General features: G+C 61.6%; 1 protein-coding gene across 2 annotated transcripts; it reads left to right on the top strand.

Annotated features, from left to right (window-relative positions):
• The first annotated feature begins 141 nt into the window (after nucleotides 1-141).
• Nucleotides 142-12651, top strand: GATA5 (GATA binding protein 5). Of its 2 annotated transcripts, none has more exons than XM_055265779.2 (7): nucleotides 142-207; nucleotides 595-1138; nucleotides 2558-2733; nucleotides 9616-9741; nucleotides 10234-10321; nucleotides 10691-10815; nucleotides 11163-12651. In XM_055265779.2, exons 2-7 carry the CDS (start codon nucleotides 616-618, stop codon nucleotides 11316-11318), a joined length of 1194 nt encoding a protein of 397 aa, XP_055121754.1. In that variant the 5' UTR covers nucleotides 142-207; nucleotides 595-615; the 3' UTR covers nucleotides 11319-12651. The 2 variants fall into 2 exon arrangements, with proteins under 2 accessions (XP_055121754.1, XP_055121753.1); XM_055265778.2 differs by lacking the exon at nucleotides 142-207 and adding an exon at nucleotides 353-377 and having other exon boundaries at nucleotides 11163-12615.
• Nucleotides 12652-14447: the final 1796 nt, after the last annotated feature.

Genomic DNA, 14447 nt, shown 5'->3' on the forward strand with positions numbered 1-14447 from the left:
GTCACGTGGCTCTGCGTCCGGAGCCCCAGCGCTGACCCTGCGGGGAAGGAGGGGCAGGCGCGGGGAGGGAAGGGGCGGCGCGGCGGGGGCGGGCCGGGGCGGCGCGGAGGGGGCTGCGGAGCTTCACCGGCCCTGGCTTCCAGTCTTCTGCCCGCCGGTCGCCGACCCACCGCCACCGCCGTGCCCTCCCGCCCTCCCTGCCCGCTGGTAAGTGCTCCAGCCCGGGCTGCAGCCGCGCGCCCCTCCCCACCCGGCCCCTCCCAGCGCGGCGGGGCCCCGCTCTCGAGGCCCTGCGTCCTGCGGCCGCGCCAGGCCCGTCCTTCCCAGGCCCCCACCGAGCTCACCCCGGGGACCTCCGAAGCCCGGTCGGGGAGGAGGTGGGCTCGGCGTTGTGACTGCCCCGAGGATGACGCCCTGGCCGCTCCCATCCCCACGGTTCCTCTCCCTCGGGTTCGAGGACCCGCCCCGGGAACGGCCCGGGCTGGGGACTGGGAAGCGCTGCCCAATGCGACGGCACCTGCCCGGCACAAGCTCGGGCGCTGGCGGAGGGCGCACAGCTCCCGTGACCTCCACACCTGTCCCTCTTCCCTGCAGGTCAAGACCACGCCTGGGAGGATGTACCAGAGCCTGGCGCTGGCCGCGAGCCCCAGCCAGGCCGCCTACGCCGACTCGGGCTCCTTCCTGCACGCTCCAGGCGCCGGCTCTCCGATGTTTGTGCCGCCCGCGCGCATCCCCTCGATGCTGTCCTACCTGTCCGGGTGTGAGCCGAGCCCGCAGCCCCCCGAGCTCGCTGCGCGCCCCGGCTGGGCGCAGACCGCCACCGCGGATTCGTCGGCCTTCGGCCCGGGCAGTCCGCACCCGCCAGCCGCGCACCCTCCCGGAGCCACCGCCTTCCCTTTCGCGCACAGCCCCTCGGGGCCCGGCAGCGGCGGCAGCGCGGGGGGCCGAGACGGCAGTGCCTACCAGAGCGCGCTGTTGCCTCGAGAACAGTTCGCGGCCCCGCTTGGGCGGCCGGTGGGGACCTCGTACTCCGCCACCTACCCGGCCTACGTGAGCCCCAACGTGGCCCAGTCCTGGACTGCCGGGCCCTTCCATGGCAGCGTCCTGCACGGCCTCTCAGACCGCAGGCCCACCTTCGGTGAGTGCGGGGGCTCCACAGTCTCGGGGCCCAGGAGCTGGCCGAATCCGGGTGCAAACCCGCACCCTGCGAAACGCTCCCCTCATCCTCCCCCACGGTCCGAGCCTCCCTGCCAGGAGCGACACCAGCAGCCCCGGGCGAGACGAGGAAACCTGGGTAACACCCCACACGAGAAACACCCATCCAGAATTCTGTTTTAACCAGTTAATGAGAAAGAACATCTATTTCCAAACAGCATTCCGGATTGTGCCAATGTGGAGCCTCAAAAGTCTTAATCTTTTTTTTTTTTTTTTGGAAAAGTTTTGGAAACGATTTTTATAAAGTCCGAAACACCGGTTTATTTATGTGGCCACATTCGTCTCGGTTCTAGGATGTTTACTTATTTTAATTTGAGACCTGGTTTCAGTCGCTTCCCGAGTATCAGTTTGGAGAATCGGATTCTCGGCCTGTAAAGGGAGCGGCTCTTCCCGGTTGCAGCGTAGTCACTTTCTGGCGAAGGCGGCGCCTCTGAGCTCCGCAGGGGCCCATCCCGTCCCTCCGGGACCTTGGAGGCCTCGACACCCAGCTCCAGAGCTGCCTTTGGGACCCCGCCGGCCCTTTGGCGCAGGAAGCAGGCGCAGCCGCATCCGCAGGACCCCTGGCCCCCGCCTCCCTGGACAGCCCCGCTGCTGGCGCGCACCCCCGGCGGGGCGATGATTGATCCCTGCCCCACCCCCACTCGGCGCCCGGGCCTCCCTCGCGCCGGCGCCGGGCCGGGCCTGGAGGGGACCAGGAAGACCTCCACCCCCAGCCGCACAGTGTGCGAAGCCCGGCCCCAGGGGGCTGTGAGGCGGGGCTGGCCTTCTAAAGGAAGGACACTGGTTGCCACCACAGCCAAGCTGACAGAAGGCACCTCCTCCACCCTCCCAGCCCCCCACCCCTGTCATGGACCCGCTTTGCAGAACAGGAGGACAGCGGGGTTAGCGTTCCCAGGAGAGCCCCGGGGAGCCCAAGAGTGTCTGCCAGATAAAGCCCCTTCATCCCTCCCCTGCCAGTGTAGACACCCCTTCATCCACCTTCCCCGCCAGTGTAGACACCCTGCTTTCCCAGCAGGTCAAACAGGCAGAGGCCAGTGCTGGCCCCTGGTCCCGGAGCCGGGAGTCCCAGGTGTCTGTCTTCAGGTTCTGTTTATTAACACCCCATCCTTGAAAAAGCAACCCTAGCGAATTTTATCATATGTGAGTTAAAAATTTAAAAATAAGATTAAGTAAGCAAATAAATCTTAAAATAAAATACATTTAAGGCACAAAATTTGTGCCTTAAATTTATTTGTCTGATGAAAGCCACCAGGCTCCTGGGGAGGGGAGGGTGCTGGCCCATGAGCTGGGGAGGCTCCTGGGGAGGGGAGGGCCTGGGCCCACCAGCTGCCTGTCCCCTCAGTGTCCGACTTCTTGGAGGAGTTCCCGGGTGAGGGTCGTGAGTGTGTCAACTGCGGGGCCCTGTCCACACCACTGTGGCGCCGAGACGGCACCGGCCACTACCTGTGCAATGCCTGCGGCCTCTACCACAAGATGAACGGCGTCAACCGGCCGCTCGTTCGGCCCCAGAAGCGCCTGGTGAGTTTGGGCTGGGCAGATGGGCGCCTGGGCGCAGTGCTCCCCCAAGGGGACCTCTTGCAATCCACCCCGGCGACACCAGAGCCCCTGGGGTGGGGGTAGGGGAGTGTGCCAAAAACAGCCTGGATGCCCACCCCGGTCGGTCGGGTCAGGCCAGCTCAGGTCCTTTCTGAGAGTGCTCAGGGCAGGGGATCCCAGTGGGGATGCCAGGGGCCACCAGCTAATAGCGCCAGCCCTGAGAGTGCTCTGGGGGCCAGGAGCCCAGGCTCTGGAGCAACGGTGTCAGCCAGGCTCAGCTCACTGCTGGGTCCAGGAAGGGCTGCTGCCAGCAGCCAGGAGCTCAGCCCTACGAGTCGGTGGTGGCTGGCTGTGGCCTGGCCCGATCTCGGAGGCCTCAAGGTGACCCTACCTGGGATGAGGCTTGAGGGAAGGTGGCTGCTGGATACTTGATTGAAGGGCCTTGAAATCTGAAATTGGAGAGTCTTTGGGTCTGTAGTCCCCTCGGGGAGCACTTTCTACCCATATTGCAGGGACCACAGGGACACCAGGTTTATGCCTGTCCTCTGCCTCATGGGCGAAACTTGTTTTCACTTTTGGTTCTTCCTGGCTTGTGGTTGAGCAGGGAGTGGGGGACTCTGGAGCCCAGACTTTTGCCCCAGGCAGGGCACAGTCCCCAGAGGCTGGACGATGCTGAAAGTTACTTTGTTCTATATGTTTTCCCAGGCAAATCTTTACATTCAAGTAATTTTACAAATAAGGATTTGGGGTGTTGATTTCGTTTGCCGGTTATCTAAAATTGAGGCCACAGCGGCCCCTGGGTCAGAAGGCTGAGCAAGGGTATGTTCCTGGGCACCAAGCCCTCCTCTGCTGGTGGTGTGGACTCCATGCGGGGTCCATCAGCCAGTTCCCACCGTCACCCCCGGTGGAGGCCAGCCCTCCTGCCACTGTCCTGCAGGGCGGCTGTTCTAGATGCCTGGATTCGCGCCCTGTGCCGGTGCAGCTCTGTACATCCCTCAGTTACAGGCTGAGGGGAAATTCTGGGGCCCTGGGCTATGGGGGACCAGGACCTGAGCGTGGGAGATCCCAGTGGAGCAGGTGGTGGGAAGCAGGACCACAGGCCGGGGGCGGCCGTCACTTCTCTTCCTTGGAGCTGGCCTAGGGCCTGAGGCTCTGCAGGCCCAGCCTCCTCCCATGCCTGCCTCTCGGAGGGAAGGCTCCTAGGAGTCCATCCCCCTCTTGGCTTGTTTGCTCCTGCGGCTATGCCTGTGCTCCCAGGTGTGCTGTTCCAGCCTGGTGTCCATGTGGCCCTCGCTGAGGGGTTAACCATTGAGGTGAAGAAGGGGTAGGGGCCAGGCACAGTGGCTCATACCTATAGTCCCAGAATTTTGGAAGGCTGAGGCAGGAGGATTGCTTAAGCTCAGGAGTTCGAGACCAGCCTGGGCAACATAGCAAGAACCCATCTCCACTAAAAATTAAAAAAAAAAAAATAGATTAGTCAGACATGGTAGCACACACCTGTGGTCCCAGCTACTCAGGAGGCTGAGGCAGGATGATCACTTGAGTCCAAGAGTTCAAGGGTATAGTAAGCTATGATCACACCACTGCACTCTAGCCTGGGCAACAGAGGGAGACTCTGTCTCTAAAAATAAATAAACTGGTCCTGTGCAATGACTCATGCCTGTAATCCCAGCACTTTGGGAGGCTAAGGCAGGAGGATCACTTGAGCCCAGGAGTTCGAGACCACCTTGGGCAACATAGGGAGACCCACAAAAAATTTAAAAGTTAGCCAGTCACGATGGCACACACCCATGGCCCCAGCTACTTGAGAGGCTGAGGCAGGAGGATCTTTTGAGCTGAGAGGCTGAGGCTGCAATGAGCCAAGATGGCACCACTGCACTCCAGCCTGGGCAACAGAGCAAGACCTCATCACAAAAAAAAAAAAAAAAAAAAAAAAATTGTAATTAAAATTAACTTCTCTTTAATTTAATTACATTTTAAGTTAAATTATTTTTTAAAAAAAGAGAAGTGGTAGGGAGCTCAGCCCAGCTTCTGTGAGACTGCAGCCCAGACCTCCCTTCCCCACCCTCACCCATGCAAAGGGCTGCCCCTCCTCTGGCTGTATCCACTCCCCCTGCCAGGCTTTGAACCGGGCACCGGGACGCACTGGTGTCAGGAGGAGCTGCTAGGAGGGAGCCCCTCCTCCTGCCCTGCCCTGCCCTGCCCTGGGTCTTCCAGCCGGGCAATACCTGTGTCCAGTTGGATCCCAGACTCCTGGGTTGGGGCATCTCGTAGACAGTTCCCCAGCTCTTTGAGCCTTTGTCTCCTCATCTGAGAAGTGGGGAGAGGAACTTGGAACCGTCCACGCCTTGCTGTAAAGATTAAATTAGCTGCTGTTGTGTACTTGGGCCTTGGCTCTGAGGACGGGCTGATGGGGGCCCTTGGCGTGATGAGCCTCCATTCCCTGGTCTGGGGGATGCAGGGTGGGCTTTGGGGTGCCTCCTGGGGGAGGACCCTGTTTACTGTCCATCTTGCCAAGACCAGAGGCTTTGGAGGGTGGGGACGACCGTGCCCTCTCCCCATGGTCTGGCTCTGTGTGTGGACATGGCTGGGAGCTCTTGGACCTCAAGCAGCCCACCCCCAAGAACACTGAAGCCTCGGCGGAAGCCTGGGGCCTGGCAGCCAAGGGCAGTGCGGACAGCAGACCTCCTAGCCCAGGGCCACCTCTGGCACCAGCTCTGGGAAGTAGCCCAGTGTCGCATGGAGCGAAGCGTCCCTTCCCGCTGAGCAAGCCTGGTCCTTACTTGGAGTGACACCTGTCACCCACCCAACCCCAGGGTTTCCTTCCTTCGAGCCCCTCACAGACCCACGTCCCCAAGTCAGTTTGTCCTCAGCCAGCAAGGGGCATGGGCACTGTATCAAGTGCTTACTACATCCCCCCTCCAGGAGGGGACCCGTTTGAATTTGGAGACATTCCAGCCACTCACCGGTCCCCAAGGCTCAGACTCTGCGGCACAGCAGCCTCTGGTTGTCCACGGCCCAGTCTTCCATCTCAGAGGAGGCTGCTGCGCTGCAGGTCGCTGTGACCTGCACCTTTACTCCAAAGTGTTTCCCGGCATGTGCGCTTCATCCCTCCAAGCCAGGCTCGAACCTCCTTCCCTCTCCCGCCCTCCTTGAATTTCCGCCAGCACCAGCCGGGACCCTGCCCTGCCCAGAGCCTGATTTATTTGGATGTCTCAGATGCACGCAGAGCCTGGTGCTTAGAGCGGCTTTGCTGCGCGCAAGCAGGCTTTGAAGTTTGACTTCTTTTGAAAAGAACCGACAAAAAAGAAAAACGAAATGCAGCCAGGAGAGAGGCCTGGGGGGCAGGGTGCTGAGCGTGGCCAGGCCGGGCTGCTTGTTGGGCAGTGAGGAGACGACAGATGAAGGCATCGTCGCGGTATGGTGGCACAGGGAGCCCCAGCACGGGCAAGCTGCTGGGAGCGTGTCCCCGAAGTATCTGGCTGACGGGGGCGGTTATGTTCACCCTGCGCCTCCCCAGTTTCCTCTGGTCCCGCAGCTCCTCTAAGCCTCAGTCTCCCACCCGTACAATGGCGATCTGGTGAAGATTTAGGAAAGGGTGGATGAAGGACAGTCTGTCCCCCCGCAGGTTGGACGGTTGCTGCCTCTACCACCTGCAGGGCTGACCTTGGGAATCCATGTCTCTATGGAAGGTTTTTCCATGTTTTTCCCATTTTCTTAATTTGATAGACATGAAACATGCTCACTGTGAAAACATTCAAGGTGGATTCCAGGTGTTTCCCCGGCACTCGCAGGGGTGCGGGGTGAGGGGCGTGCCTGCTGCTGGGGGCTGTCCTCCCAACCCACACACGTCCTGCGCGCCCCCCCTTGTTTGTCTCCACAACCCGTGTCTCAGACGTGGCTCCGACGGGCATGCTGGCAGCTGTGGGGGGACATGTGGAGTGTGCTCATGTGTGTGCACCCCCATCTGTGTGTGTTAAGGGGCGATGGCCGGTCCCAGACCCGAGGGTCCTTCTGGTTCAAGGGAGAGGACGGGCCTTGGACCATGGATGCCCCTCAGTCTGAAGGTGGGGACTGCTGGGGCACAAGGAGGGAGTCAGCAAATAAACTCCAGGCCACACATGGTTCCATGTGGTTTCAGATAAGCACAAATATTTTAGCACTCATGTCCCAAATACTGCAGGAGACAAAGGATTCATCATGTATCAGAAATTCACGTTTACCTAGGCAGAAATTCACATATACCTAGGCATGCTGGGTCGATCCGTCTGGCAGCCCTGGGGGAGATCTTTCCACTTCAGGAAGACAGATGGATGGGTGGATGTCCGAGAGGTGGGAAGGAGACCATGCCTCATGCTGGACAGTGGCCTGAGGCCACCAAGAAAGCAGCCACAGTGCCTGGCACCTGACGAGGATAGAAGAGAGGGGGGCTGGACCAGACTCAAATCCTGTCCAGTAACAGTAGCTGCTTCTAGACCCATCAGGGTGTGGCGAGTGGCATCCCAGGGAGAGACACCAGCTGGGGGCCCTGGGTGACCCCAACTGCTCCTGCACAAAGGGTGCCCACCATCCAGCCGGGGCCAGGCACCATCTCCCTTCCAGCTCTGCTGGGGCCTAGGCTGGGCCCTCCAGCATGAGCACAAGTCTCACCCCCAACATCCCCCCAGGGAGACCGCTGGAGACCCTGAGTGGCTGGATGCTATTGGCCCAGGGTAGGAGACATTGTCCTCCCCAGTCAGGCCAGGAGCTGCAAGCTGAGGCACCTCTCAAGCCTCCCCAGCCTCACTGGCCTGGCCCCTTCCTTTGCTTTCTGCCCCTTTGTCATGGAGCTCAGGGCAGGGTCCTGCCTGGAGACAGGAGGCCTGGCCCCAGATGAAGCAGGGGCAGTATTCCCAGAGCCTTTGGCAACTGCCTGCAGCTGCGGCTGGGGGTCGAGGAGGCCTTGAGTTTGGGGGCTGGCTGGTGCTCAGGGCTGCAGGCAGGCCCCCACTCTCCCACTCATGCCTTTGACAGGGTGGCCTATGCCCTTGGCAGCAGCCTGGGGGGAGGGTAGGCAGGAGATGGTCAGCAAGGCCGGCCCTTATCTGATCATAGAGGGCAGTAACAGACGGGGAAACTGAGGCAGGCTATAACAGACGGGGAAAACCGAGGCTGACTGTGTCTGCTCATGGCAGTAACAGATGGGGAAACCGAGGCAGGCTGTAACAGCCGGGGAAAACTGAGGCTGGCTGTGTCTGCTCATGGCAGTAACAGACGGGGAAACCGAGGCTGGCTGTGTCTGCTCATAGAGGGCTGTAGCAGATGGGGAAACCGAGGCAGGCTATAACAGATGGGGAAAACTAACGCTGGCTGTGTCTGCTCATAGCAGTAACAGACGGGGAAACTGAGGCATGCTATAACAGACGGGGAAGCCGAGGCTGGCTGTGTCTGCTCATAGAGGGCTGTAACAGACGGGGAAACCTAGGTGGGCTGTAACAGACAGGAAAACTAAGGCTGGCTGCATCTGCTCACGTAAGTAACAGACACAGGCGGGGAAGCTGAGGCTGGCTGGGTCCACTCAGCCCTCGTCCAGGATGGATTCTTTTCCCCTAGTGCGGCTGGCTCACTTGTGACTGCTCTCTGGCTCTGTCCTGGCTAGAGAATCTGGGGGCATGGCTTTGAGTGTGGGGGCCCCGTCCTCATGGGCTGCATCCTGTGCCTGAGGCACACTGATGGTCTGGCCCTGGCTGCTGCCGGGAGGGCAGGACAGAGCTCCTGCAGAGCCACCACTGTGGTCCTAGCAAGAGAGGCCAGGGACCTGGACCAGGCAGGGGCTGTGCAACCTCAGGGAAGGGGACCGATGGGGTCAGGGTAGGGGCCGGGGATAGAAACAGCAGCCCCCCGGGAGAACCAGGCCTGGGGACAGAAGTGCTCTGAGATTCGGGAAAGCTGTCCCTGGGGACAGCTGTGCTCTGAGATTCGGGAAAGGGCTTCCAGTCTGAGGTGCCTTTGGGGCCCTGGGCTGGAGCTCCCAAACGCCACCTCCCTCCAAGCACCAACCTGTGAGGCCAGTGGGAGAAAGGCTGGCTTGAGCTGGTGGGAGGCCCCTGGTCTGCCTTCAACAGGGACTCCCCAGGCAGCCAGCTCGGAGCCTCCCAGGCGTCTCTCGGTTCAGATTCCTGAGCCCCAACTGAGCTCATGGACTGGGGCCCTGGAGGTTCGGGACCTCTGATTGGACCTGGGTCTGCCAGATTGGGGGTCAGTCTCTACTGAGAGCCACAGGAAGGAGGGAGGCAATGTTGGGGCCTCTGGAGGGTTCCAGATGGGTCCAGTCTTGCTCCAACACCAGGCGCAGTGCACAGCAATGGGGAGACATAGGCAGGTGGGACCCGGAGCCCTCAGCCGCTGTCCGGTGGGGCCCTCCGGCCTGGGAGGCAGGTGCCCAGGGGGACCACAGGCCCTGACGCTTGCTGTGTCCTGGCCTGCGGGGTGCCCTGTGGCCTTGGAGTGCTGCTCCACTGCAGAATCGCGGGGTCCAGGCGCAGGGTTGGTGCTAAAACAGACAACAGGAAAACCATTGCCTAGGTGCCCGGCCCCTACGGGCTCTGAACCCCACAACCGGCCTGTGGGGGGTCTGTTATCACCCCTTTTACTGGGGGGGAAACTGAGGCCCAGGAAGGTAAAGTTACCTTTCCCAGGGCTCGAGAGCGTGTCCAGGCAGAGCTGCCAGGCGGGGCCATTGCAGAGCTCACGACCTTCATGCTCCAAACACCTTCTCACCGGGTCCCACGTGGCCGCAAGGCCGACCTGAGTCTCACTTCCGTCCCCCTGCTCCAGCCGTGCACCCGACCCCGGGGGTCACTCCAGTCTCCCTCGCCCCCACAGTCCTCGTCCCGCCGCGCCGGCCTCTGCTGCACCAACTGCCGCACGACCAACACCACGCTGTGGCGGCGGAACTCGGAGGGGGAGCCCGTGTGCAATGCCTGCGGCCTCTACATGAAGCTGCATGGGGTGAGTGTGGCCCCCGGGGCAGGGAGGGGGGGAGTCTGTCCAGCCTCCTAGCGAGCGCCCTCCCCGCTCCCAGACCAAGAGGCTGGGGAGGAGCTGGCAGGATGGCCATTGTCCCCGGGGCTGTTTTACACACATGTCCCGGCTGACTGCAGCACCACCCCCGGGGGCCCGGGCTATTCCTGTTACACTCACGGCACAGACGGCACAGACCACAGCCATTCAGCCTGGGCCAGACAAGGACACTGCTCCTGCCCTCTGGGCACCCCTGGTGCCTTCTGGCCCCTGGCAGCTCTGTCGGACTGGGGGATGGGAATCCAGCTCCACAGGCTCCCCCTCACCCAGCCCAGCTGACAGCTGACCCACCAGGGCTGTGAGGACACAGCCAGCTCCAGGAGTGACCGGCTGTGGGGGGCTGGAATGAGGGGGTGCTGTGCAAGGGGCCCAGGGGTGAGCAGGGACAGGACCAGCCTCCACCCTCGCCACCCCTGCCAGGTGCCGCGGCCTCTGGCCATGAAGAAGGAAAGCATCCAGACACGGAAGCGGAAGCCAAAGACCATTGCCAAGGCCAGGGGCTCCTCAGGTGCGTGGCCAGGCCCTGTGGTCAGCCCCCCTCCTGCGGGGTGGCCTTCGGTGCCTCCAGTTCTGTCATGAGAGACCTGTGTGTTTGGTTCAAGCACAGTCCTCCGGAAGTCCAAATGCCCCCAGCTCTGCCCTGTGGTGACCTTGCTGGGAGGGTGTGGGGGGCCAGGGTGGTGACAGCATGTGGGCAGCAGGGGCAGAGGTGGGGCCGAGGAAGCCACGCCCAGCCCTACCACCCACGCCTGCGGGGTGACCGTGAGGAATCTCCAAACCTCTCTGGGCCAGGGCTGGAGGAGACCTGGCTACATGGCAGGAAGGGGAAGTGAGGCCACACCTGGCCCCTCTGTAAACATCCCCTCTTCCCTTCCAGGATCCACAAGGAACGCCTCGGCCTCCCCATCTGCTGTCCCCGGCACTGACAGCTCAGCAGCCACTTTGAAAGCCAAGCCCAGCCTGGCGTCCCCAGTGTGCCCTGGGCCCGGCATGGGCCCCCAGGTAAGGGGCGGGCTGGGGTGGGGTGCCCAGAGCTGGGGACCCTGTGCTTCCTTGGCCAAGTCAGATCCCATCAGAGCCCCTCGGAGCCTCTTCCAGCAGGTGGGCTGGACACACCGGCGGCCTTCAGCCATAGTATGGTGGCCCTTCCCCTAGAGCTGGCTCTGTGCCAGATGTGGGGGGAACCCCAGTGCCTCACGAGGGGTCCTTCATGCCATTCCAGGGCATGATGGGGTCCCTAAGAGCAAATCCCAGTCATGGGAACTCCTGACCTAAGAGGCTGCAGCTTCCCCCAACCCCCCAACCCCCCACGCCCCACCCCGAATTCTCATGCTCTCCTGCCCCTGCAGGCCTCCGGCCAGGAGGATGACTCCCTTGCCCCCGGCCACTTGGAGTTCAAGTTCGAGCCTGAAGACTTTGCATTCCCCTCCACAGCCCTGAGCCCCCAGGCTGGCCTCGGGGGGGCTCTGCGCCAAGAGGCCTGGTGTGCGCTGGCCTTGGCCTAGGTCCCCAGACCAGCCCATGTCAGGGGAACAGCCCAGAACAGAGCACCCACTGGGTCACCTCCGTGCCTGCTTTGCTCCAGCACAGCAGAGACCAGCAGGCCCCCCCACCCAAAGAGACTGGGTCTCCTGGAGTCTCCACATGGTGGTGGGGAGGCCTTCTGGGCAGACGGCAGTCAGGCCCCAGAGCAAGAAGGCTGGTGAGGGAAGGGCTCAGCTCCCCACGCCACGTACAGCAAGGGACTTCCCAGGTGCGGCCCAAGGCTCCGGACCACACTGGCCCCCTGCGGCGGAGTCCAACGCAGGGCACCACCGCCAACTTGAATTCCGTCATCAACGCTCCCCGTCAATATGTTTACAAGTTGTAGCAGTTGGGGGAAAAACAATCAACCTCCCAGTGTAAAACCAAGATTCCCAGTGAAGCACCTGAGGCCAAGCAGGGGAGAGGAATGAGGGGAGCAGCTGGACATAGGCCTCCCGAGGCCTCGGGGCTCTCCTTCGTTGCCCACATGGATGGACGGAGCTGTGGTGCAGAGAACTTTTCCCGCAACGGGTGCAGGACTGCCAAGGATAGGAGTGCGGGCCACGCATGGTGCGGGGATTCCTCCGAGGGGAAGCCACTCACGTTGCAGTCATCACAGACTTACGCACTTGTTTGGACAGTTTTTCCAGAGGGAATGGGAAAGGGCCTTGTTCCAGCTGAATCTGTGTATCATGACCGTTTCTGATAGCAGAGTGAATTGTCTGGTAGCCCCGTCCTGACCCATCCAAGCACTGCTGGGGCTGGTGGCCACATGTCTTGGCGTATCTGGGGCCATGCAGTTTAGTTTCTTGTCCCAGGAGAATTGTTAGTGATCCCTCTTTCTCTTGCAAGCCCCCTCCACACTGGGTTGGATGATACCTTAGTGGGTGACGCTGGCGAGAGGCACCCTACCCGACGCAGCTGTGAATGGCCCATGACATAATGTCGGGAGGCCACAGGGAGCAGAGGAGCGGGGCAGGCCGCCACAGCGCCCTGCGGGGAGCACATCTTCGCCTCCGTCCGGCTGCCGCCCTTCAACAACAAGCCCTGATTTTTCCAGCAATGCCAGAAACCTGGATTTTAAGTCTACCAATTTGATTCAAAAATATTTTTAACACTGTGAGCCAGCTAGACCCCCAGTGCACCACCCCATATTGAAAAACAGTTGCGTCTGGCGTCAGCTTCAGGAGCGCGTCTGGTCGTCCTGAAGCTGTCCCTCCAGAGGTTCTTCCAGCCCCATTTCTATGCGATGTCATCTTTTCTAAAAGGGACAAATGAAGCCACAGGGAAAGTGAAATAAAACCTTGAACCTCACTCTCCCTCCGCCCGCCCATCACCCGGGTAGTCTCCCATCTCCCCCTGCCCATCACCCGTGGGGTCTCGAAGCCCTGCCCCGCCTGCTGGTCACCACCCTCCTGGCGATTTCCGGCCATCCTCTGCGTTCTGAAACATCCCCGGTCCCCTGCGTCCCCCCCAGGTGCCCTCGAGGACATCTCCAGGCCCTGATGATGCTCAGGACCGCCAGTGTCCCCCAGATCCCCAGCGGCTGGGAGAGGGGTGCCGGGCAGGGCAGGTGTGAGGCTCGGCAACAGCGCTCAACAGGCCTGGGGCCTGGCCCCAAGGTGCAGCAGAGGGGCTGGGCTGGTGGGCGCCTCCATTCCCACAGGCTGGGTCCCTGCTCAGAGCCTCCTCCTAGCCAAGCCCACCTCCTCCTGGAAGCCTTCCCTGTCTGCTCCCAACCTCCTCCATCCTATCAGGCACTGGGGTGGGGGCTGTGAGCAGCTCTAGTAACTTCCTCAGCCACCTGCCCCTCACTGGACCTGGCTCAAGAGAGAACTCAGGCAAGGCCCCTCATTCTAGCCCATGCAGTGGGAGCCATGCTGGGAGATTTTCAGCTCCATGGGATCTGAGGCGGGCCTGGGAGTGAGCATTTTAAACAGGAACCCCTCACACCTGCTGGGTGCCTGGGGCCCCACACTTTGAGAAACCCTGCACTATGATGGCTTCAGGGTCTGAATCCAGTTCAAGTCCTTGCCCTGCCCTGCTCATCTGGTCTGGGGACGGGGGACGGGGAAATGGGCTGGGGCAAGGTGGCACCTATGTCCCCATAAGGGTCGCATGTGGCAAGTAGCACCATTGGGGTTCACTTGCTACTGTCCTGTTTCCAAGCCCAGAAGCCTCAGGCTGCCTTCTCGGGTGCCCGTGCACAGTGAGGACACTGAGGCACGGGGGGTAGAGGGTCGCCCCTCACCCTGCCTCCCGCACATCTGCCTCAGGGCTCATGCTGGGCGTTGGGTCCCTGAATGGGAAAACGGGTGACGGTGACCTCCCAGGCCTCACGGGTGGCAGTGAACTCCCAGGCCTCTCCAGCCCAGGCCGCGGCTGGGGAAGGACAGTCTGTCCCCCCACGGGTTGGACAGTTGCTGCCTCTACCACCTGCAGGGCTGACCTTGGGAATCCATGTCTCTATGGAAGGTAGGGCCAGCCCAGCCTGTTCTTAGCACCCCAGACCCTGGGTGAGGGGGTGAGGGGGCCACAGACCCAGAGGGAAGGAGGCCTGAGGACGGCCTGAGGGAGACAGCGGGAAGCCGCAGAGCCGCCTGGGCTGAAGACCTGGAGCAGGAGGCAGCCGGTGACTGTCTGCGTCGTGGTTTTCACATCAGCGCCTCCCCATGCCTGCTGCTGGGTGGACACTGCGCAGCCTCATCCTTGCACTCCCCGCTCCCAGGAAGCAGGTGGTGGTTTTCCTCTTCCCTGATGAGAAAAACCATGGCTCAGAGAGGTGACTCAAGGTGCCAGGGTCAGAGGGCACAGCATGGCGTCCCCAGACCACAGTGCTGGGTGCAATGGAGCTGGCCATGTTGCTTCCGTTCCAGCCTCAGTTTCTCCACCTCTGCTGGGGAGGGGGTGTCACAGATCCGTGGCCATATCTGTAATCCATGTGCTTGTGTAGAAGGCAGGTCCCTGGGAGGCCCCAGTATAGGGAGGCGGCACCAGGCACCAATCCCTACCTGGAGAGGCTTCCTGGAGGTGTTTGTGGGGGGCGTGCAGGACAGGCAGGGTCCCCACAGGTAGAGTGGAAGGAGTCCAGGTGCTGACCCGACTGTGGC

The sequence above is a fragment of the Symphalangus syndactylus genome, chromosome 24, assembly GCF_028878055.3.
Source record: "Symphalangus syndactylus isolate Jambi chromosome 24, NHGRI_mSymSyn1-v2.1_pri, whole genome shotgun sequence".
Lineage (NCBI taxonomy): Eukaryota > Metazoa > Chordata > Mammalia > Primates > Hylobatidae > Symphalangus > Symphalangus syndactylus.